This window comes from Ranitomeya variabilis, chromosome 7 (assembly GCF_051348905.1).
Source record: "Ranitomeya variabilis isolate aRanVar5 chromosome 7, aRanVar5.hap1, whole genome shotgun sequence".
Taxonomy (NCBI): domain Eukaryota; kingdom Metazoa; phylum Chordata; class Amphibia; order Anura; family Dendrobatidae; genus Ranitomeya; species Ranitomeya variabilis.
In genome coordinates, this window is record NC_135238.1 from 97,151,936 (window position 1) to 97,178,307 (window position 26,372).

Here is a 26,372-nt window from a genome sequence, read left to right on the forward strand (position 1 = left end):
AGTATCATCGTGCAGGGAGCCCACTGGGGTTGCTATCGCGTTGTCCTGATGGTCTCCATGGGGACCCTCGGCTGCAAAATAGCTTCGGAGTCCTCCAGGAAAGGTGGCGTGTCAGTGCATGCTCAAGCAGGATTTGAGACACCTTACTTTCCTGCCTTCCAGATGATGCTCTGCAGGGCAGGAGCATTACAGAGTATCAGATCAGTGATCTGATACTGTACAGTAATGTTCCATCCTGGGACAATGTAAAAAAAAAAAGTTTGAAAATTATTATTTTTTTAAATCCCCAAATACAGACCAAAAAAAGAAATATTATTCCAATAAATACATTTATTTATATAAATAAAAAATAAATAAACAATAGAAGGACACATATTTGGTATTGCCGCTTTCATAATGATCCGCACTATAAAACTGTCCCACTATTTATCCCCTTCAGTGAACACCGTAAAAACAATAAAACATTGTTTTTTGCCTTGTTTTTTATTTATCATCATACTGCCGAACAAGTGCAATAAAACACGATCAAAAAGATGAATATAAACAAAAATGGTATAGCTGAAAACATAATCTTGTCCCGCAAAAAAGCAAATTGCCATACAGCTCCATCAGCGGAAAATAAAAAAGTTATAGTTCTCAGAATAAAGCGAAGCAAAAATAATTATTTTTTCTATAAAAGTTTTTGTGTAAAAACGCCAAAACAATAAAAAATATATATAAATGTGGTATCTCTGTAATCGTAATTATCCAAAGAATAAGACTGCCTTATCAATTTTACTACACTTGAAATGGTATAAAAAAAACAACCCAAAAAGCAATTCGTGAATTGCTGGTTTTTGTTCATTTTTCCTCACAAAAATCGGAATAGAAAGCGATCAAAAAATGTCATGTCTGAAAATACTAACAATAAAAACGTCAACTCGTTTCACCAAATTCAAGCCGTCACATTACTCTTTCAGTTGAAATATGGAAAAATTATAGCTCTCAAAATATGGGGATGCAACAACTAGTTTTTGCAATAAAAAGCGTTTTTTAGTGTGTGACAGCAGCCAAACATAAAAACCCGATATAAATCTGGTATAGCTGTAATTGCACTGACCCGAAGAATAAAGTCACCTAATCACTTATAGTGCACGAGGAACGGTTTAAAGAATAAATAAAACTAATTCTTCTGCTTTTGATGTTTCCATTCTGCCTCCCAAAGATCACAGTAAGGCTCGGCTTACATTTATCCTGTACTCTACGCTGAGCGCTTACACCAGGGTTTCCATGTAAATCTCTGAAATGCGTGATTCAGACGAAACCTTTGGCGGAAGATTCCTTATAATGAGGCAGATGGAGGCTCTGTGGACGCCATAGGACCTGTGATCTGCAGTGTCCGTCTTTTTAGGCTAGCATAAATGTGCGGTCGAACACAGTTTTGTGCACTTTTGAAAAGAAGGACACCGCTGACCAGAGGCCAGACGTAGTACAGAGTAACTCTGCTGCCTCATTATAGTGAGTGGATCTATTGGGGTTTCATCTGAATCACGTCACTTAGAGATTTAGATGGAAACCCCAAAGTAAGTGGTCAGCGTATAGCGCTGGATAAGTGTGATCCCAAACGTTATGTAAAATGTTTCCAATAAAAGCTTCAATTCAATCCACAAAAAAAACAAGTTCCCACTCAGGTCTGTCATCTGTTAATGGAAATATAGGAGTCTTCCACAGTACTGGTAGCACTAAGTCTCTGGAATCATGTGCTGGACATAACATTCTAGTCACTACAGCGTATTGACCACTACAACGGCAGTTTGCAATTTTCACTCAACAACAAATGTCACTGGGGGGGGGGGGGGGGTGTTCTGCTTTTCTAGCAATTGGATGCTTTGTATAATGAGTCCGCAAACTATTCTAGGGAAATTTGAGCTCCAGGAGGCAAATAGCGCTCTATCCCTCCCGAGTCTCTCCGTATGGCAAAGCAATACTGTACAGCCACATATGGGGTATTTCTACATTCAGCAGAAATTGTCGGACAAATTTTGGTGCCTTTTTTTTTACCCATTTCCCAGTATGAAAATGTAAAATTTGGGGCTAACGCACAATTTTGGTGGTAAAAATGTAATTATTTTCTCTTTGGTGCCCAATGGTCTAAAATTCTGTGACACACCTGTGGTGTCAGTATGATCACTACACCCCTAGATTAATTCATTGAGAGGTTTAGTTTGTAAAATGGGGTCACTTATGGGGGGTTCTGCTGTACTGGCACCTCAGGGGCTCTGCCAATGTAACATGGCGCCCTCAAACAAGTGTAGTCTGTACTGTAATATGGCGCTACTTCCCTTCTGAGCTTTGCACTGTACCTCAAAAGTAGTTTTCAACCACATATGGGGTATCAGTGAACTCAGGAGTAATTGCACAATAAATTTTGAGGTCCATTTTGTCCTGCTAATAAACTTTCTTTCTGGGTAAAATGTTTTGGGTTTTTTTTTCACAGTTCAACGTTAAACTTCTGTGAAACACCTAGGGTTTCAAAGTTCTCACTACACATCTAGATAAGTTCCCTGAGGAGTCTACTTTCCAAAATGTGGTCACTTGTTGGGGGTTTCCACTGTTTAGGCACATCAGGGGCTCTCCAAACGTGACTTGGCGTCCGCAAATTATTCCAGAAAATTTTATATTCAAAAAGTCAAATGGCGGTCCTTCCCTTCCAAGCCCTGCCGTGCTCCCAAACAGTGGTTTTTCCCTACACATGGGGTATCGGCATGCTCAGGAGAAATTGCACAACAAATTATATCAAGCAATTTCTCAAGTTACCCTTATGAAAATAAAAAAAATTGTATCTATGGATCTAAAGTGAATTTTTTTGTGAAAAAACGTTATATCTTTATTTTTTCTTTCATTAATTCCTGTGAAGCACCTGAAGGGTTAATAAACTATTTGCATGTGGTTTTGAATACCTTGAGGGGTGCAGTTTTTAGAATGGTGTACTTTTCGATATTTTCTGTCATATAGGGCCATCAAAGTCCCCTCAAATTTGAGGTGGTCCCTAAAAAAAAAATGGTGAAAACAGACTTCAGGGTGAAGGGGTTAAACCCGCACTGACCACACTGCAGCTGATTTGTATATATAAACCTTGTCCTATTATGTTCACATATTGATATAGACTGTTTATTCATACAGTCCAGTCTGTTAATAAAATCTTTATTATTAAAATCCTTATTTTAGTCCCATAAATATCCAAGTAGGCACTTCACTACTGTTTGGGAGTTTTAAAATTGTCTTAATACAAATATATTAGTAAGTTGGACATATTCATATTTTACTTGTAATTCTCGGATATCTGTGATTCAAACGGAACCCCCGATGGAGGATTCGCCAAATTGAGGCAAATGGAGGCACTGTGAACGCCTTCTGGTATATGATCCGGCGGTGTCTGTCTGTATAAGGCTATGTTCACACCTTGCTTTTTTGCTGATTTTTTTTTTTTTTATGGAGCCAAAACCTGACCTCTTGGCAGTAAAAAATCTGCAAACAAATAGCAGGTTTTGCTAGCTTTTTCTGCTTTTCTCGCTAGGTTTTTGCTGCGTTTTTCAGGAAAGATCGGCTTTGCTTACACCATACATGCATGAACAATGCAAGGTTTTAGGCCACCAATGCAAGACTTGTAAAACCATAAAATATTTTTGGAAAAAGGGCAATTTGATCAAAGTATTTAGTGGAAAATGTTTGTCTGAAAAAATATTGACTGTTCTGACCAAAAAATTAAATTTGATTTCATGAAAAAATTTGAAATGTAAAAACAGCAAGGGAGCTGAATTGGGCACGCATAGTTTACCTAAAACAATGGCAGAGCATTGAGTAGGATAGACATTCTTTACTTAAGGTACCTTCACACGAAGCGACGCTGCAGCGATAGCGACAACGATGCCGATCGCTGCAGCGTCGCTGTTTGATCGCTGGGGAGCTGTCACACAGACAGCTCTCCAGCGACCAACGATGCCGAGGTCCACGGGTAACCAGGGTAAACATCGGGTTGCTAAGCGCAGGGCTGCGCTTAGTAACCCGATGTTTACCCTGGTTACCAGCGTAAAAGTAAAAAAAACAAACACTACATACTCACCTGCGCGTCCCCCAGCGTCTGCTTCCTGACACTGACTGAGCTCCGGCCCTAACAGCACAGCGGTGACGTCACCGCTGTGCTTTCACTTTCACTTTAGGGCCGGCGCTCAGTAAGTGTCAGGAAGCAGACGTTGGGGGACGCGCAGGTGAGTATGTACTGTTTGTTTTTTTTACTTTTACGCTGGTAACCAGGGTAAACATCGGGTTACTAAGCGCGGCCCTGCGCTTGGTAACCCGATGTTTACCCTGGTTACCAGTGTAAAACATCTCTGGTATCGTTGCTTTTGCTTTCAAACACAACGATACACGGCGGTCTGACGACCAAATAAAGTTCTGGACTTTATTCAGCGACCAGCGACATCACAGCAGGATCCTGATCGCTGCTGCGTGTCAAACGAAACGATATCGCTAGCGAGGACGCTGCAACGTCACGGATCGCTAGCGATATCGTTACAAAGTCGTTTCGTGTGAAGGTACCTTTAAACAGATTGATGGGGTATGGTGATAGTCAGGCTTTGTTTACTTTTATTAACCCTTTCTCTCCCCAAAGCTGTTCATGACCAGGCCAAACTTTACAATTCTGACCAGTGTCACTTTATGTGGTAATAACTCTGGAACACTTTAACGGATTCTGTTGATTCTGAGATTGTTTTTTGTTACATATTGCACTTCATGATAGCTGTAAAATTTCTTCTATGCGATTTACGTTTATTTGTGGAAAAAAAAGGAAATTTGGCGAAAAGTTTAAAAATTTCGCAATTTTCAAACTCTTGATTCTTATTCCTGTAAATCAGAGAGATATGTCACACATAAAAGTTAATAAGTAACATTTCTCACATGTCTACTTTACATCGTCACAATTTTTTACACAATTTTTTTTGTAAGGAAGTTATAAGGGTTAAAAGTTTACCAGTGATTTATCATTATTTCAACAAAATTTACAAAACCATTTTTTAAGGACCACCTCACATTTGAATTGAGTTTGAGGGGCCTATATGACATAAAATACCAAAAAATGACACCATTGTAAAAACTGCACACCTCAAGGTGCTCAAAACCAGATTCAAGAAGTTTGTTAACGCTTCAGGTGCTTCATAGGAACTTAAGCAATGTGGAAGGGAAAATTAACATTTAGCTTTTTTCTCAAATTTTACTTTAGACCCACATTTTTTATTTTACAATGGTAACAGGGAAAATGTACCTCAAAATTTGTAGTGCAATTTCTCCTGAATACACCAATAATTGATATGTGGGGGAAAAGCAGAGCTCGGAAGGGGCAGAGCACTGTTTGACTTTTTGATTGCACAATTGACTGGAATTTAGAGCGGACGCTATGTTGCGTTTGGAGAGCCCCCTATGTGCCTAAACAGTAGAAACACCCCATTGTGGAAACTAGACCCCTCAAGGAACTTGTGTAGATATGTGGTGAGCACCTTGAACTCCGAAGTGCTTCACAGAACTTTATAATGTTGCGGCTCTAAAGGGAAGGAGTGACATTTTGGAATGCAGACTTTGATGTAATGGTCTACGTGAGTCATGTCGTTTTTGGAGAGACTCTGATGTGCTAAAACAGTGGAAACTATCCACAAGTTTCTCTATACTGGAATTGATCTATTGTGTCCTCGTGTGTGAATTGTATAATGTAGCAGCAAATTTAAATAGTGTACAGAGCATCAGGTTGGCATATGTGAGTTATGTAGTCTACGTCAGGTTTGGCATAAGTCAGTTGTGCAGTATATGGCAGGTTGGCATACATGAGTTGTGTAAGGCTACTTTCAGACTAGCGTCGTTCAACGCACATCGCAATGCGTAGTTTTGGAGAAAAAACGCATCCTGCAAAGATGCCCGCAGGATGCGTTTTTTCTTTATGGACTTTCATTAGCGACTCATTGCGACGGATTGCCACACGTCGCATCCATCGTAGGACGGATGCGTTGTGTTTTGGCGGACCGTCGGCACAAAAAAAGTTCCATGTAACTTTTTTTGTGCGTCGAGTCCGCCATTTTCGACCTCGCATGCACGGCCGAAACTCCGCCCCCTCCTTTCCGCTCAACACACTGGGCAGCGGATCTGTCGTAAGACTGCATCCGCTGTCCACGTTGTGATTAATTAGCACAATGTCCGTCGGTACATCGGGCCGACGGTTTGCGACGGCCCGTACCGACGGACTAGTGTGAAAGTAGCCTAAGTCAGAAATGAATTTAGTAGTTCATGGATGTGCGGTACAGTCAAAAGCTTTTTTTTTTTAATACATAGGCCAGGTTTGTCGGTGCAGGTGTTGCTTTAATAAGTGGGATCCCCCTTCTGTAACACACTCGGCACCTCTTTTGCGACCTTCCTTTTTTGTGGTTTGAGGCACCACCTCTGGGAAATGTTGGCCTGGTACGATATAAGCATCTTCAGTTCCAAAACTACTGAGGCCCACTCCTTCCTGGTCTCCAAAGATTAGTACCTTGATTACTCCCTCCTGAAACTGAAGGTACGTCGTAACGGTCTGGCCTGCACATTGTGGTAGGATGAAAGCATTATACATTGGAGTTAACAACAAGTCCAGAAATGAACGGCACAAGGTAGTACTATATTCGCAGGCTCAGTTAGTGAGGAAGGATTCTTATTGAGACTTATGACACGTATATTCTAAGCGTTTCCAGGGTGGTGCTCAACATGTATCAGAAATAGAGTAACAATTGATGCTAAAATAAAGCAGACGTGGCACTCACCCAAAGTACGCTGAAATCAATGTTCTTTATTCATCTTCATACAGTGGTGGACATTAATGGAGAGGCGGCAGGCGAAGGAGGGAGAGGAGGAGTGAGGACAGGATGACGGCCGTTTGGCGCAAATGCGCTTCTATGGGTCCAGGTGCAAAATTAAAAACGTAATTTTCTTTATAGGGTGGTAGACAAATTCATGTGAACATGTGAATTGATACAATTATCAATATAACATACATTTTGCAATAAAGATAAGTACATCTTAGTATCAGAATAGGTTATAGTATAACGAACTTATAAAAATATAGCCATATCTAGTTTGTCATTAAAGGGCACCTGTCACCCCGTTTTTTCAGTATGAGATAAAAATACTGTTAAATAGGGCCTGAGCTGTGCATTACAACAGTGTATTTTGTGGACCCCGATTCCCCACCTATGCTGCCAAAATACGTTACCAAAGTAGCCGTTTTCGCCTGTCAATCAGGCTGGTCTGGTCAAAATGGCGTGGTGTCTTCCCCCAGATCTTGCTTAGTTTTCCTTTGGTGGCGTAGTGGTTTGCGCATGCCCAAGGTCCCGAATCCACTGCACAGGGGAGTTAAAAGAGCGCGATGTGCACTATTTCATTGGTGATCGGTGGGGGCGGCCATCTTCCTTTGGCCGCGCGTGCGCAGAAGTGGCGCTCTGCTGGCCGCGGCTTCAGGAAAATGGCGGCGGGATGCCGCGCGTGCGCAGATGGAGATCGCGGTGGCCATTTTCCTGAAGCAGAGATGCGAACTCTGTACATTTTGATCGCTGTGATAGGTTCTATCACAGCGATCAAAATAAAAAAAATAGTAAATAACCCCCCCCCCCCTTTATCACCCCCATAGGTAGGGCCAATAATAAAATACAGAAAATATATTTATTTTTGTTTTTCCATTAGGGTTAGGGGTAGGGTTAGGGTTGCACTTATGGATAGGGTTGCACTTATGGATAGGGTTGCACTTATGGATAGGGTTGCACTTATGGATAGGGTTGCACTTAGGGATAGGGTTGCACTTAGGGTTGCACTTAGGGCTAGGGTTGCACTTAGGGCTAGGGTTGCACTAAGGGCTAGGGTTGCACTTGGGGCTAGGGTTGCACTTAGGGTTGCACTTAGGGCTAGGGTTGCACTTAGGGCTAGGGTTGCACTTAGGGCTAGGGTTGCACTTAGGGCTAGGGTTGCACTTAGGGCTAGGGTTGCACTTAGGGCTAGGGTTAGAATTAGAATTAGGGTTAGAATTAGGGTTAGAATTAGGGCTAGGGTTGGAATTAGGGTTAGAATTAGGCTATGTGCACACGGTGCGGATTTGGCTGTGGATCCGCAGCGGATTGGTCGCTGCGGATTGGTAGCCGTTTTCCATCACGTTTACAGTACCACGTAAACCTATGGAAAACCAAATCCGCTGTGCCCATGGTGCAGAAAATACAGCGCGGAAACGCTGCGTTGTATTTTTCCGCAGCATGTCAATTCTTTGTGCGGATTCCGCAGCATTTTACACCTGCTCCATAATAGGAATCCGCAGGTGAAATCCACACAAAAAACACTGGAAAACCGCGGTAAATCCGTAGGTAAAGCGCAGTGCGTTTTACCTGCAGATTTTTAAAAAACGGTGCCGAAACATCCGCACACAAATCCGCAACATTGGCACATAGCCTTAGGGTTAGGGTTGGAATTACAGTTAAGGTTGGAATTAGGGTTAAGACTAGGGTTAGGGGTGTGTTGGGGTTAGGGTTGTGGTTAGGGTTTGGATTAGGGTTAGGGGTGTGTTGGGGTTAGTGTTTGAGTTAGAATTGAGGGGTTTCCACTGTTTAGGCACATCAGGGGGTCTCCAAACGCGACAAGGCGCCACCATTGATTCCAGCCAATCTTGCATTGAAAAAGTCAAATGGTGCTATCTCCCTTCCGAGCTCGGACGTGTGCCCAAACAGTGGTTTACCCCCAAATATGGGGTATCAGCGTACTCAGGAGAAACTGGACAACAACTTTTGGGGTCCAATTTCTCTTGTAACTCTTGGGAAAATAAAAAATTCTGGGCTAAAAAATTATTTTTGAGGAAAGAAAAATGATTTTTTATTTTCACGGCTCTGTGTTATAAACTTCTGTGAAGCACTTGGGGGTTCAAAGTGCTCACCACACATCTAGATAAGTTCCTTTGGGGGTCTGTGGGGAGTTTCTACTGTTTAGGCACATCACGGGCTCTGCAAACACAACGTGACGCCCGCAGAGCATTCCATCAAAGTCTGCATTTCAAAACATCACTACTTCCCTTCCGAACCCCGACGTGTGCCCAAACAGTGGTTTACCCCCACATATGGGGTATCAGCATACTCAGGAGAAACTGGACAACAACGTTTGGGGTCAAATTTCTCCTGTTACCCTTGGGAAAATAAAAAATTGTGGGCTAAAAAATCATTTTTGAGAAAAGAAAAATTATTTTTTATTTTCATGGCTCTGCGTTATAAACTTCTGCGAAGCACTTGGGGGGTTCAAAGTGCTCACCACACATCTAGATTAGTTCCTTGGGAAGTCTAGTTTCCAAAATGGGGTCACTTGTGGGGGAGCTCCAATGTTTAGGCACACAGGGGCTCTCCAAACGCGACATGGTGTCCGCTAATGATTGGAGTTAATTTTCCATTCAAAAAGCCAAATGTGGTGCCTTCCCTTCCGAGCCCTGCCGTGCGCCCAAACAGTGGTTTACCCCCACATATGGGGTATCAGCGTACTCAGGACAAACTGGACACCAACATTTGGGGTCCAATTTCTCCTGTTACCCTTGGGAAAATAAAAAATTGCGGGCTAAAAAATCATTTTTGAGAAAAGAAAAATTATTTTTTATTTTCATGGCTCTGCGTTATAAACTTCTGTGAAGCACCTGGGGGTTTAAAGTGCTCACTATGCATCTAGATAAGTTCCTTGGGGGGTCTAGTTTCCAAAATGGGGTCCCTTGTGGGGGAGTTCCAATGTTTAGGCACACAGGGGCTCTCCAAACGCGAGATGGTGTCCGCTAACGATTGGAGCTAATTTTCCATTCAAAAAGTCAAATGGTGCGCCTTCCCTTCCGAGCCTTGTCGTGCGCCCAAACAGTGGTTTACCCCCACATATGAGGTATCGGCGTACTCAGGAGAAATTGCCCAACAAATTTTAGGATCCATTTTATCCTGTTGCCTATGTGAAAATGAAAAAAGTGAGGCTAAAAGAATTTTTTTGTGAAAAAAAAGTACTTTTTCATTTTTACGGATCAATTTGTGAAGCACCTGAGGGTTTAAAGTGCTCACTATGCATCTAGATAAGTTCCTTGGGGCGTCTAGTTTCCAAAATGGGGTCACTTGTGGGGGAACTCCAATGTTTAGGCACAGAGAGGCTCTCCAAACGTGACATGGTGTCCGCTAAAGATTGGAGCCAATTTTTCATTCAAAAAGTCAAATGGCGCTCCTTCCGAGCCCTGCCGTGCGCCCAATCAGTGGTTTACCCCCACATATGAGGTATCAGCATACTCAGGACAAATTGAACAACAACTTTCGTGGTCCAATTTCTCCTTTTACCCATGGGAAAATAACAAAATTGTTGCTAAAAGATTTTCAGCCATATAGACCCCTCAAACTGACTTCAAATGTGAGGTGGTCCCTAAAAAAAATGGTTTTGTAAATTTTGTTGTAAAAATGAGAAATCGCTGGTCAAATTTTAACCTTTATAACATCCTAGCAAAAAAAAAATTTTGTTTCCAAAATTTTGCTGATGTAAAGTAGACATGTGGGTAATGTTATTTATTAACTATTTTGTGTCACATAACTCTCTGGTTTAACAGAATAAAATTCAAAATTTGAAAATTGCTAAATTTTTTAAATTTTCGCCAAATTCCCGATTTTTTTCACAAATAAACGCAAAAATTATCGACCTAAATTTACTACTAACATGAAGCCCAATATGTCACGAAAAAACAGTCTCAGAATCGCTAGAATCCGTTGAAGCGTTCCTGAGTTATTACCTCATAAAGGGACACTGGTCAGACTTGCAAAAAATGGCCAGGTCATTAAGGTCAAAATAGGCTGGGTCATGAAGGGGTTAAAAACCTTACTATTTGTCAAGTGACATACATGTGGTTAAGGGCTGAGAAAAACTGGGCCTGACTAATGAACACACAGCCATGGGAAACCACATCAATATAATGCCCAGCTCAAAGGAAAGGCAGGCCACACCTTTATATGCACATGATGCACACAAACTGAAAAAAACGAAAAACATGTTAACTAAGTACCGTATATTATTTTTATGCACTATATGCTATTTATTTACTGCAGGGTATTTGATCATTATGTTTCTGTCTTTGTTTTTTTCTGTTCGGTGGCCAGTGTGAGTGTGCCTACACGCTGCATGCACACCAGTTCATGTCCCAGTTCATACCTGTTGTTTTTTTTTCTTTGACAAATGAAAACAACCGAAAGCCTGTCAGTGATATACTTCAAATATAAGATCGACCAAACAAGGCAAGTCTTCATTGTTCAACCACCATAACCCCATATCCTCCCTATTGAACATCACTGAAGGGGAGCTTAATTGTCTCCTTTCCCAATCACACCTGTGCACCCGACCCCATCCCATCCCACCTCCTCCCCAACCTCACCACCACTCTTATCCCATGCCTAACCCACCTCTCCAACCTAACTTCTGTTACCTTCCCTTCTGCTTTCAAACATGCCACAATCACGCCTATCCTTAAAAAGCCAACCCTTGACCCAACCGCTATATCCAGCTATTGCCCAATATTGCTGCTCCCATTCGCTTCCAAAAACCAGGAGCAGCACTTCCACGCTGAACTTTCCTCCCACCTCTCATCTATCTTACTCTTTGACATTCTACAATCTGGTTTCTGTCACCTCTCTGCTATCCAGAATCCCCGAGTGTCTATCAGCTATATCCTCCTCCTTCCTCTCGCTTCCTCAAACTCAATGTGGACAAATCTGAACTCATCATCTTTCCCGCATCTCACAGATCTTCCTTACCTGACCTATCTATCACATTTAACGACATCACGTTTTCCCCCGTAGCGGAAGTCTGCTGCCTCTGAGTAACCCTTGAATCTGCCCTGTCCTTCAAATCGCACATCCAAGCTCTTTTCACCTTCTGTCGCCTCCAGCTCAAAAATATTTCCAGAATCTGTCCTTTCCTCAACCCTCAATCCACTAAAATGCTTGTGCTTGCCCTCATCATCTCCTGCCTCAACTACTGCAACATCCTTTTCTGTGGCCTCCCTCCTTACACCCTCGCACCTCTCCAGTCTATCCTTAATTCAGCTTCCCGACTAATTCATCTCTCTCCTCGCTTCTCCTCCGCTTCTCCCCTCTTCAAATCTCTTCACTGGCTCCCATTCCCTCAGCGTTTCCAGTTCAATTTACTAATAATGACCTACAAAGCCATCCATAACCTGTCTCCTCCATATATCTCTGAACTAATCTCCCGATATCGTCCCTCACGTAATCTCCGGTCCTCCCAAGACCTCCTTCTCTCCACACTTATTCGCTCCTCACCCAACCGCCTGCAAGACTTCTCCCGAATATCCCCCATCCTGTGGAGTTCTTTGCCCCAACATGTCCGACTATCAACCACATTCGGATCCTTCAGACGGAACCTGAAAATCCACCTTTTCAGGAAAGCTTACAGCTACAATGACCCCGCTGCCTCCTCCCCACTACCGGAGCTACCGCCTCACCAACACCGGAGCTGCTTCAACCCCCCAACCTACTGTATCCTTCACCGCCATCCTGTAGAATGTAAGCCTGCAAGGGCAGGGTCATCTCCCCTCTTTATCAGTCTGTGATTGTTAGTTTACTGTAAAGGTACCTTCACACTAAGCGACGCTGCAGCGATACAGACAACGATGCCGATCGCTGCAGCGTCGCTGTTTAGTCGTTGTGTGGTTGCTGGGGAGCTGTCACACAGACGGCTCTCCAGCGACCAACAATGCCGAAGTCCCCTGGTAACCAGGGTAAACATCGGGTTACTAAGTGCAGGGCCGCGCTTAGTAACCCGATGTTTACCCTGGTTACCATTGTAAATGTAAAAAAAAAAAAACACATACTCACATTCCGGTGCCCGGCGTCCGCTTCCCTGCACTCCTCCTGCATCCTGTGTCAGAGCCGAACATCTCCTGCATCTCCCACAGAGCAGAGCGGTGACGTCACCGCTCTGCTTTACGGCCGGCACTTACACAGGATGCAGGAGGAGTGCAGGGAAGCGGACGCCGGGCACCGGAATGTGAGTATGTGTTTTTTTTTTTAACATTTACAATGGTAACCAGGGTAAACATCGGGTTACTAAGCGCGGCCCTGCGCTTAGTAACCCAATGTTTACCCTGGTTACCAGTGAAGACATCGCTGGATCGGTGTCACACACACTGATTCAGCGATGTCAGCGGGAGATCCAGCGACGAAATAAAGTTCTGGACTTTCAGCAACGGCCAGCGATCTCACAGCAGGATCCTGATCGCTGCTGCGTGTCAAACACAACGATATCGCTAGCCAGGACGCTGCAACGTCACGGATCGCTAGCGATATCGTTGTAAAGTCGCTTAGTGTGAAGGTACCTTAAGTGATATCTGTAGTTTGTATGTAACCCCTTCTCATGTACAGCACCATGGAATCAATGGTGCTATATAAATTAATAATAATAATAATAATAATTATAATATTAGTCACCAACCTGTGCTCAATGGCTGTAGGACGCATGCACAAATGTGTTTCAAAAAGGGAAGAAAAAAAAAAAAAAGAGTCCTTGCCAAAAGCGAGTGCTAGTGCCAATGAGTGGTGTGCATCTGATTAGCGGCTGTAGGATGCACACACGGGGGTGATGCAAAGTGGGAAGGTTGGTAAAGCAGACAGGGCCAAAAAAGAATCCTCTAAAACAGCAAGCACAGTGATTTGCGTGACAGGTCAGCGCTAGTTGGCTGCAGTACACACGAGAAACCTGCCAAAAATCGAGTGACCAAGTCCTGATCAGTGCTCAACGGGAAAGGGGGATTGGGGAAAATGGATGGTACGAAACACAGAGATATTATCGAGCAGAACCTATTTGTCACTGATTTGATACTGGGACGGAGATTCATCTTCCAACAAGATAATGACTCAAAGCAAACTGCTAAAGCAACACTTGAGTATTTTAAGGGGAAATGTGTAAATGTTTTGTAGTTGCCTAGTCAAAGCCCAGATCTTAATCCAATTGAGACTTGAAAGTGCTGGAGCAGTTTTGCTTTGAGGATTTTGCTAACATCCCAGTGCCACGATGTGGAAAATTCATATAGACTTATACATATGTGTGTGTTAAAAAAAAAAAAAAAAAAGTGTGTGTGTATATATATATATATATATATATACACTCACCGGCCACTTTATTAGGTACACCTGTCCAACTTCTTGTTAACACTTAATTTCTAATCAGCCAATCACATGGCGGCAACTCAGTGCATTTAGGCATGTAGACATGGTCAAGACAATCTCCTGCAGTTCAAACCGAGCATCAGTATGGGGAAGAAAGGTGATTTGAGTGCCTTTGAACGTGGCATGGTTGTTGGTGCCAGAAGGGCTGGTCTGAGTATTTCAGAAACTGCTGATCTACTGGGATTTTCACGCACAACCATCTCTAGGGTTTACAGAGAATGGTCCGAAAAAGAAAAAAAATCCAGTGAGCGGCAGTTCTGTGGGCGGAAATGCCTTGTTGATGCCAGAGGTCAGAGGAGAATGGGCAGACTGGTTCGAGCTGATAGAAAGGCAACAGTGACTCAAATCGCCACCCGTTACAACCAAGGTAGGCCTAAGAGCATCTCTGAACGCACAGTGCGTCGAACTTTGAGGCAGATGGGCTACAGCAGCAGAAGACCACACCGGGTACCACTCCTTTCAGCTAAGAACAGGAAACTGAGGCTACAATTTGTACAAGCTCATCGAAATTGGACAGTAGAAGATTGGAAAAACGTTGCTTGGTCTGATGAGTCTCGATTTCTGCTGCGACATTCGGATGGTAGGGTCAGAATTTGGCGTAAACAACATGAAAGCATGGATCCATCCTGCCTTGTATGGAGCATCTTTGGGATGTGCAGCCGACAAATCTGCGGCAACTGTGTGATGCCATCATGTCAATATGGACCAAAATCTCTGAGGAATGCTTCCAGCACCTTGTTGAATCTATGCCACGAAGAATTGAGGCAGTTCGGAAGGCAAAAGGGGGTCCAACCCGTTACTAGCATGGTGTACCTAATAAAGTGGCCGGTGAGTGTATATATATATATATATATATATATATATATATATATATATATATATATATATATATATATATATATATATATATATATATATATATATATATATATATATATGTGTGTGTGTGTGTACGTACATACATACACACACCCCTCTGGCAAAAATTAAGGGACCACTGCAAAATTTTAAGTTTGTCTGATTTTTCTCTTTATAGGTATATTTTTAAGTAAAATGTAAATTGTTCTTATTCTATAAGCTACTAACAACATGTCTCCGAAGTTCCAAGCAATAAATTTTGCATTTATTTTCTGAAAATGAGAAATGATCAAAATAACAAAAAAATGTATTGCTTGCAGACCTTAAATAATGCAAAAAAAACCCAACAAGTTCTTAGTCATTTAGAAACAACAATACTAATGTTTTAACTCGGGGAGAGTTCAGAAATCAATATTTTGAGGAATAACCATGATTTTTAATCACAGCTTTTATGCGTCTTGGCATCCTTTCCACCAGTCTTTCAAACTGCTTTTGGGTGACCTTATGCCACTCCTGGTACAAAAATTTAAGCAGTTCTTTGTTTGATGGCTTGTGACTATCCATCTTCCTCTTGATTACATTCCAGAAGTTTTCAATGGGGTTCAGGTCAGGGATTTGATGTGGTGGTCCTTCATCAACACCTTGATTGACCTAGCTGTGAGGCATGGCGTATTGTCCTGCTGGAAAAACCAGTCCTTAGAGTTGGGGAACATTGCCTGAGCAGAAGGAATCAACTGTTTTTCCAGGATAACCTTGTATGCGGCTTGATTCATACGTCCTTCGCAAAGAACAACCTGCCCAATTCCAGCCTTACTGAAGCATCCCCAGATCGTCACCGATCCTCCAGCAAATTTCACAGTGGAGGATACTGTACACCTCTCCAGGTCTCGGTCTAACCATTAGATGACCAAGTATTGGGCAAAGCTGAAAATTAGACTCATCAGAGAAGATTACCTTACTCCAGTCCTCTATGGCCCAACTTTATGGTCTTTGGCAAGCTTCAACCTGGCTCTCCTTTGCTTCTCATTGATTAAAGGCTTTTTTCTAGCTTTACATGACTTGAGTCCTGCTTCTAGGAGCCTGTTATGAACTGTTCTTGCCGTGCACTTCACCCCAGCTGGCATTTGCCATTCCTTTTGTAGGTCATTTGATGTCATCCTGCGGTTGCTGAGTGACATTCGAATAAAATGACGGTCATCCTGGTGACTGGAGAGTCGTTTTTGCCCTCTGCTGATCTGCTTGTAGCTTTGTTGTCCCTAATGTCTGCTGCTTGACCTTGTTGTAATGGACTGCCGTCTTAGACATTTTTAGGATGGAGGCAACATCACGCTCACTGTGTCCTTCTGCTAGTAAAGCCAGAATTGAGCCCTTCTTTTCCTCACTCAAGACTTTTCTTTTCAACTCCTTTGGTGTGGTTAAAAGTTATTTTTTCATTCCTATTACTTTTGGGATATTAGTAGCACTTGTTTTGCCATCCAGCTTGTCCTATTGCAAGAGGATTGTGAACACCACAGTAGTGTTTTTTATACTTTCCATTGTTAAATTAGATTTGATTCAGGTGATCACCTAATCAGAAGCACATTAAGTAGAATGAGGTGTACTCTGGTTGGAATTCAACTGACACTGGAATGGAATGGCTGTCAGACGTGTAGATAAGCTGATTTTGATAAAACTGTGCAGTGGTCTCTTAATTTAAATTTTTGCCTATACTGTATATATGTAGAAAAAGAGGAACAGCATCAGAAAAAATACCTTAAAGCAGTGTTCCCCAACTCCGGTCCTCAAGAGTCACCAACAGGTCATGTTTTCAGGATTTCCTTAGTATAGTCCAGGTGATGCAATTATCACCTCTTCAATACTAAGGAAATCCTGAAAACATGACCTGTTGGTGGCTCTTGAAGACAGGAGTTGGGGAACACTGCCTTAAAGCGTGCACGCTTCCCTGACCAGCATTCCAGTAGCCTTCCAGACAGTAAACAAAAAGGGAAAACGCACAAAAAGATGTAAAAAAAAAAAAGGACTTTAACCCCTTAACGACCGCCGATATGCCTTTTAACGGCGGCCGCTAAGGGTACTTAAACCACAGCGCCGTTAATTAACGGCGCTGTGGAAAAAGTGAATAGCGCCCCCCAGAGTCGGATTTTCTCTGGGGTCTCAGTTACCGGGGGTAGCCGAGACCCCAGAGGACATGATTCGGGGTTTTTTTTACCGACCCCCGAGTTGCGATCGCCGGTAATTAACCGTTTACCGGCGATCGCAAAAAAAACCCAAAAACCGCGATTTCCCATTTAATTTCTCTGTCCTCCGATGTGATAGCACATCAGAGGACAGAGAAATGGGGTCCCCGATAGCCCCCGATGGCCCCCCGATACTCACCTGTCTCCCCCGGTGCTCCTCGTGGCTCCCGATGGGCGCCGCCATCTTCCGGCAAAAAAATGTCGGGCGCATGCGCAGTGCACCCGCCGGCCGGCACCCGGGAGATCTTTGGGGTCTCGGCTGCCGGGGGTAGCCGAGACCCCAAAGAACATGATCGGGGTCAGTTTTTACCGACCCCTGCTTTGCTATCGCCGGTAATTAACTGTTTACCGGCGACCGCAAAAAAAAAAAAAAAAGCGATGTATAATTCTCTGTCCTCTGATGTGATCGCACATCAGAGGACAGAGAAATAGGGTCCCCGAATCCCCCTATCATACTTACCGGTGTCCCTGGGTCCTCCTGTGTCCTCTTCTGGCCGCCGGCTTCTTCCTTCTGTAAGAAAATGGCGGGCGCATGCGCAGTGCGCCCGCCATGATCTGCCGGCCGGCAGCTAGAGGAGTTGGGGCTAAATTTAGGGCTAGGGTTAGGGTTGGGGCTAAATTTAGGGTTAGGGTTGGGGCTAAATTTAGGGTTAGGGCTAGGGTTAGGGTTGGGGCTAAAGTTAGGACTAGGGTTGCGGCTAAAGTTAGGGTTAGGGTTAGAGTTGGAATTAAGGTTTGGATTAGGGTTGGCATTAGGGTTACGTTTGGGATTAGGGTTAGGTTTGGGATTAGGGTTAAGGTTAGGGTTGGGATTAGGGGTGTATTGGGATTAGGGTTAGGTTTGAGGTTAGGGTTGAGATTAGGATTAGGGGTGTGTTGGATTTAGGGTTCTGATTAGGGTTATGGTTGTTTTGGGGTTAGGGTTGCGATTAGGCTTAGGCCTCTTTCACACTTCAGTCTTTTGGCGTCAGTCTGAAACCGCCATTTTCGTCAAATAGCGGATCTGCCATTTTTTTGGGCGGATCCGCTATTTTCCCATAGACATGCATTAGCGACGGATTGTGGCGGATGGTCGTCCTTTCCATCCGCCATGCGACGGATCCGTCGAGATTTGGCAGACGTCATCTAGACATTGACAGCCATTGTAACGTTTTTTGTCTGCGCCGAAATGGCGGTTCGCGACGGATCCGTCGCGTCCGTCATTCCATAGAATGGCCGCCTATGGGCGACGGATCCGTCGTTACCGTCATTTCGGCGGATCCGTCTCCCCAATCCGCTTTTTCCCCAATGCGCATGCTCCAAAAATTAGATACTTTTCCCAGACAACCCCCAAGTAAAGGATCCGTCAAAAAAACGGATCCGTTAGAACCGTTTTCTCAACAATTGTGACGGATCCGTCAATCCGTCACTATGTCGGAGCTGACTGACGCCAAACAACTGAAGTGTGAAAGAAGCCTTAGGGGTGTGTTGGGGTTAGGGTTGGAGTTAGATTTGGGGGGTTTCCACTGTTTAGGTACATCAGGGGGTCTCTAAACGCCACAGCCAATTTTGCACTCAAAAAGTCAAATGGTGCTCCCTCCCTTCCGAGCTCTGCCGTGCACCCAAACAGTAGTTTACCCCCACATATGGGGCATCAGCGTACTCGGGATAAATTGGACAACAACTTTTGGGGTCCAATTTCTCCTGTTACCCTTGTGAAAATAAAAACTTGGGGGCTAAAAAATCTTTTTTGTGGAAAATTTTTTTATTTTTATTTTCACAACTCTGCATTATAAATGTCTGTGAAGCACTTGGGCATTCAAAGTTCTCACCATACATCTAGATAAGTTCCTTGGGGGCTCTAGTTTCCAAAATGGGGTCACTTGTGGGGGGTTTCTACTGTTTAGGTACATCGAGGGCTCTGCAAACGCAACATAACGCCCGCAGACCATTCTATCAAAGTCTGCATTCCAAAACGGCGCTCCTTCCCTTCCGAGCTCTGCCGTGCACCCAAACAGTGGTCCCCCCCACACATGTTGTATCAGTGTACTCAGGACAAATTGGACAACAACTATTGGGGTCCAATTTCTCTTGTACCCTTGTGAAAATAAAAACTTGGGGGCTAAAAAATCTTTTTTGTGGAAAATTTTTTTATTTTTATTTTCACAACTCTGCATTATAAATGTCTGTGAAGCACTTGGGCATTCAAAGTTCTCACCATACATCTAGATAAGTTCCTTGGGGGCTCTAGTTTCCAAAATGGGGTCACTTGTGGGGGGTTTCTACTGTTTAGGTACATCGGGGGCTCTGCAAACGCAACATAACGCCCGCAGACCATTCTATCAAAGTCTGCATTCCAAAACGGCGCTCCTTCCCTTCCGAGCTCTGCCGTGCACCCAAACAGTGGTCCCCCCCACACATGTTGTATCAGTGTACTCAGGACAAATTGGACAACAACTATTGGGGTCCAATTTCTCTTGTACCCTTGTGAAAATAAAAACTTGGGGGCTAAAAAATCTTTTTTGTGGGAAAAAAAATATTTTTTATTTTCACGACTCTGCATTATAAACTTCTGAGAAGCACCTGGGGGTTTAAAGTGCTCACCAGACATCTAGTTAAGTTCCTTAAGGGGTCTAGTTTCCAAAATGGGGTCACTTGTGGGGGGTTTCCACTGATAAGGCACATCAGGGGCTCTCCAATTGCGACATGGCGTCCGATCTCAATTCCAGCCAATTCTACATTGAAAAAGTAAAACAGCACTCCTTCTCTTCCAAGCTCTGCGGTGCGCCCAAACAGTGGTTTACCCCCACATATGGGGTATCAACATACTCAGGAGAAATTGCACAACAACTTTTGTGGTCTAATTTCTCCTGTTACCCTTATGAAAATAAGAATTTGTGGGCGAAAAGATCATTTTTGTGTAAACAAATGCGATTTTTTATTTTCATGGCTCTACTTTATAAACTGGTTCCATTAGATGAGTGCTATGAATGTGAACATTTTACTTTGTTCTCAATAATTAAATATTTATAACTCAATGATATCACAATAATGACATAAATACTGCGGTAAGTGCTGTATGCCTAAGTTCCCAAGAATTGCAACCTTCTATGCCCTGCCCAAGGTGCATAAGGACGCTGTGAACCCACCCGGACGACCAATTGTCTCTGGCATAGGGGGGTTGTGTGACAATATCTGCAAATTGGTAGATTTTTATCTAAAACCATTGGTTGAGACGCTCCCCTCCTATGTCAGAGACACTACGGATGTATTGAGGAGAGTAGATGGACTGTCTCTTGAGGCGGGTATGATCCTTGTCACTATTGACATCGAATCATTATATACATCTATTAGACATGAGGACGGTCTGAGAGCTGCCCGCTTTTTTCTTGAAGGTACCAACTGGGATGGCCATTTAATTGAATTTGTTTTGGAGTTATTGGAGTTTATTTTAACCCACAATTATTTTGTTTTCAAAGATAAATTTTATTTACAGTTACAAGGTACTGCAATGGGCGCGGCATGTGCCCCGTCGTATGCTAACCTCTTTTTGGGGTTCTGGGAGAGACATATCTTCCAGGGGGACGGGGCACATGCCGCTGACCCAGTGGTGGGCTGGTTTCGCTACATTGATGATGTTCTGATGATTTGGAACGGTAGCGAAGCCAGCCTATCCAATTTTATGCAGGAATTAAATCACAATGTTTTTAATTTAAAATTCACCTATTCCTGGCATAAAACCACTATTGATTTCTTAGACATTACCTTATGTGTTGCCGAGGATGGTTCCATCGAAACGGACCTTTATCGTAAGGAAACATCCGTTAATTCATTGTTGCATGCATCCTCGGCACACAATTATTCTGTTATCAAGGCCATCCCGGTTGGGCAATTTTTGAGGAACAGGCGGGTGTGCTCCACGGAAGCCCGCTTTGCGAGACAGTCCGCCATCCTATCGGAGCGTTTCCGGGCAAGGGGTTACAGTCGCCGGAGCATCAGGGCAGGGTATGGAAGGGCTAAGTTTACACGGAGGGAGGATTTGTTGGCACTAGGGAGGAAGTCTAAATGTAATGACGGTCCTGGGGTCAGGTTCATATCAACTTCCAATTGTCAGTGGCACCGCATCCGAGAGATTCTGAACAGACATTGGTCTGTATTACAGACCGATGCAATATTGGCCTCACACTTGACAGATTTCCCTCTTATGACCCAACGGAGAGGTAGAAATCTAAAAGATAATTTGGTGAGGAGCCATTATGTAGTTAAAAACAAGAGTAGAAATTTCTTGGATGTGAATAGCCCGAGACAAGGGTGTTATCCATGCGGCTCTTGTGTCGCGTGTCCGAATATCCTTAGATGTGGGACCTTCAAGACTTCCGATGGGAGCAGAGAATTCAAAATAAGAGAGTACATCTCATGTAGTACGACATATGTCGTTTACTATGCAACATGTCCCTGCTCCCTAATTTATGTGGGTCTCACATCTAGGGAACTAAGAATTCGGACACGCGAGCATGTACGTGACATTATTGCTGCAAAAAAGGCAATTGATGTGGCAGGTTTAAAAACCTTGCCAAGACATTTTCGAAAATACCATGACAGTGACCCCAGAGGCTTGAGAATAAGAGGCATAGAGAGGATACATGGAGGCATCAGGGGTGGCAATACCGCCAAGATACTTGCACAGCACGAGTGTAGGTGGATTGTCACCCTTGACACACGGTAGCCCCAAAGGGGCTGAATGAAAAATTGAGTTTCGCCCCTTTCCTCTGAAGTGCCTAGAAATTGCATTGTTTTACATCCTTCTGTCTCGTTGCGCCTGTGCAGCAGAGGGAAATTTGATATTTAATGATAGGGTAGTTTTTTGCCCTTCGTATATTTTCTACTCCTGAGTCAAGTCACCATCCTGTTTTAACTGTTTTATTAATTGTTCTTGTGTTGTTTTTCATTTTAGTTCATTTGTATATGTCAATGGCCGTTGATATCATTTGGGCGGTATGATGTTTCCTGTCTCCATGCAACATTATCACTTCGTAGTTTGGTGAAGAAATAAAGAATATGGGAGCAACTGATGTTCTATTTAAGAAGATCGGATTGCCAAGTCTCTTAATTTTATATAATTGTTTATAATAATTTTTTATATTTAAGTTTGTATTATATATATATATTTCATTAGCACCATGCACTTGTCACTTTATGCACTTGCTGATATTGATCTATACTGTGGTAGATCTATGTTCTAATTTCACACTTACGCTAGGAGCACAGAGGTATATTATATACCCTGTTTGCCCCATATATTATCATATCACGTGTGTGCAATGATACATCATATTTAGTACACTTACATGGTGGACTAAGACATCCAGCCCTTTGGTTCTCTGAAAATATGGCCGACGCTGTGATCTTCTTAAAAATGGACGTTTGGTGAGCGCATGCCCGCTGCCGCCCGGGGAGAGCGTTCTGTGCTGTGTCCGTCCTTACTGGCAGGGCGAGCATCATATGACATCTATGGGAGGTGTTTTCCCCCTATGCTCGCCCTGCTGTGACGGTCTAGGCTATGACGCGCCCCGGACGCCACCGCGCATGCGCCGCAATACCAGCTCCACTTCCGGTCTTTTTAATATTTAAATGGCACAAGAATGGCTACACACTAACCCTGCTGAGAAAGCGGTCACGCGAAACGCGCGTCCAGGGGAGCCACGTCACGAGGGGGAACCCTTTTCAAGCAGCCATTATGGGTAAGCCTGATTTAATATTTGGTGCCTGTTTGGCATCAGAGCCCTGTACTAGATGTTATTAGGATACCGCAAGGACCTTGCTTGTCATACTATATGGGCTGGGCACTCTAATGGGCAAGAGAGTTTAGGGGCACATTTATTTATGTGTGCTTCCCCCTACTGTACTTGGCTATCATCACGTCCCATTGTTTGTTGCCTCCTTGTTCTTGCGGGGTGCGTACAGCACTTACCGCAGTATTTATGTCATTATTGTGATACCATTGAGTTATAAATATTTAATAAAGTTTCAATTTTATATAAATAATAATGTGGTCATGGATGTTTCTGCTCCGTTGTTTCATATTAATCTTTGCTTGGAGCTATTCCTTTTTTCAGACACCCGGTGGGTGTGTTGAGGGAGCTTATGTGGTTTGCTCCCCAGTATTATCTATAATAGTGTTTCAGTATTTTTCAATTAAATTTGTTCTCAATAAATAGTTTTCTTCTTTTCTTACAGATCCTTAGCAGTCGGTATCAAATCTGGTTATAAGTTCTTTTCTTTGCCTTCTGTGGATAAATTGGAACAAATATATGAGTGCAGTAAGTTTGACTTAATTTATACAAATGTGAATAACCTGATAATCTAATCTCTTGTTCTGCATATGTGTTGTAGTTTTGTTTTTGCCAAAAAAATAGTATATTTTTATATATTTTATGATTGTTAAGCTAATGTTGATGTGTGTTTTTTTTTTTTCTTCTTTTAACCCCTTCATGTCCGGAAGTATTTTTGTTTAAGCGCTTTCATTTTTTGCTCCTCTTCTTCCCAGAGCCATAACTTTTTTTTATTTTTCGGTTAATATGGCCATGTGAGGGCTTGATTTTTGCTGGACGAGTTGTACTTTTGAACAACACCATTGGTTTTAACATATCTTGCACTGGAAAATGGGGGGAAAAAATGTAAAGTGCAGTGAAATTGCAAAAAAGTGCAATTCCACGATTGTTTTTTGTTTGGCTTTTTTACTATGTTCACTAAATGCTAAAACTGACCGCCATTATGATTCTTCAGGTCATTACGAGTTCATAGACACCAAACATGTATAGTATTTTTTTATTTTTATTTATGGTGAAAAAAAATTCTGTAGTTTTGACTTTTTTTCTCGTTACGCCGTTTAGTGATCGGGGTAATTCTTTTTATACATTCAACTTACTCAAATAATCTTAACCCCTTCATGACCTATTACGTATAGGTACTAGAGATGGGCGAACCCGAACAGTAAAGTTCGGCATCAGTACCGAACACCTTCTGTTCGGGCACGGACACCGAACACGGACTTCACCAGGAAGTCCGTGTTACTGTTCGGGTGCCCGAACACCTTGTGTTTGTTGTGTTGTCATTCTCATGACAGCGCAGCAAACACCTCTTCTGTTCGGCGGTGAAATCGTCCCCGCCGGTCAGAGAGACGCGGTTCCCACGCTTTCAAAAGAGAGCGTGAGCGCTCTGCTGTGATCGGAGGTATAAAGTTTACCTCCAGTCACTGGTGTTAGCTGATGGGACAACCGCTCCCATCATCCAACTTCTGCTGCTAATAACAGCAAGAGCAGGAGCAGCGGATGGGAGTATTCATCAGCCACTCATGCGCTGTAAATAAATAATTTTTAAAAAAACCTGGCGTGGGTTCCTCTGTATCTTTGTTAACCAGCCAGGCAAAACTCACAGCTGGGGGCTGCAACGCTCAGCTGTCAGCTTCAGCAAGGCTAGTTATCAAGAATAGAGGGTTCTCATGCCATATTTTTAAATTATTTAAATAATTTAGTATAAAAAAAAACAAAAAGCAACGCATGAGGTCACCCTCATTTTTTTATTTTTTTTTATTCGTTTATTAATTGCAGAATAAATCATACACACATTTGCTTTTGTATCCATCGTAATCCAATATAACATAAAATACAGATAATTACTATACATTATCATGTCTGGAATATTACAAAAGGTAACAAACGGTGCATGTTGATCATTAATATCCTATTCTGTAACCTTAACTACAACAACTTCTAATAAAACAAATAGAACTAATAGAACGCCGCCAGAAAGGAGAATTCCGTATAAATTTCACCATGTAAGTAAGTAATGTCTCCAAAGTCACACACCCCACTTCTTACATGTATACTGAACTGTTACAACTTATAGAGTGTGGTAGGAGGAGTTCCATCTACCCCATATTTTCTCAAATTTATCTGGACATCCTCTATTCTGATACAATATCCGTTCATACGGGATAATTGAGTTCACTAAATCAACCCATACTCTAAGAGATGGACAAGAACCACCCATCCACCGCAGCACCAATACTTTTCACGCCATAAACAGTGCCTCCCGCAGAAAAATCCCAGTATAATGATCCCATGTTTCCGCGTCCCACACCCCAAATAAACAAATCAATGGCTCAAGTGGGACAGGGATTGACAACAAGGATGTCAATAATGTCGTCACCTCCTTCAAATAATGAAAAATAACAGGACATTTCCAAATCATATGAATGAAATCCGCATCACTGGAATGACACCTCAAGCAATCTGACGAATGGAGACGACCCATTTTAAAAAGACGAGTCGGGGTCAAATAGGATTGGTATATAATGTACAATTGGGTCATCCTATTATTGATTGATGGGAAAACTTTAGTTGGAGATTCCAAAATATCGTCCCATTCTTCTCCCAATGTGTCCGGAAGAAGCCCCGCCCATTTCCCCCTAATTGAGTCTATAATAGATCTATGGATACTAGATAGGTGTATAAAGAGGAAATAAGTCCTTGAGGGCCTTGCGAATTAAGAATTCCTATTAAAGGTAAAGATGAGATAGCTCTACCTGTACCCATATTCCGTATGTGTGATTGAAAGGCTGATCTTAATTGTAAATAGGGGAAAAATTGAGACATCGGTATATTATAAGTATTTTGTAATTGTTCAAACGAGATAAAAATCCCCTGGTTATGTATATTACCCACTGAGAGAACACCATGCGATATCCAAAATTCCGTGGACGGGTGGCCCAATAATAACTGTTATTCCACAGTGGCATTTCAGCTGCTATGTCAACAAATTTTGTTATTTTTTTTAATTTGCCTCCAAATTGATCGTGCCAACCGGAGCAAAGGCAGTAGACGAGGAACACCAACCTTCTCCAGCTCCAAAAACCCCAGCGGACAATCGATTCGGGCTGAATAAAGCAAATGACTCTCAGAGTTAGGGAGAGAGTTATTGGGCATCCATTTATTTATCATTTTAGCCTGTCCGGCAAGATAATATAAGT

General features: G+C 42.8%; 1 protein-coding gene across 3 annotated transcripts in view; it reads left to right on the plus strand.

Moving 5' to 3' along the window:
* The window catches only part of WIPI2 (WD repeat domain, phosphoinositide interacting 2), a 195,741-nt gene that overhangs the window by 13,025 nt on the left and 156,344 nt on the right, over positions 1-26,372 (plus strand). For all 3 annotated transcript variants that reach the window (XM_077275602.1, XM_077275603.1, XM_077275604.1), the window contains exon 2: positions 23,579-23,661. In XM_077275602.1, the coding sequence (XP_077131717.1) occupies positions 23,579-23,661 (83 nt within the window). The remainder of the gene's footprint in view (positions 1-23,578; positions 23,662-26,372) is intronic.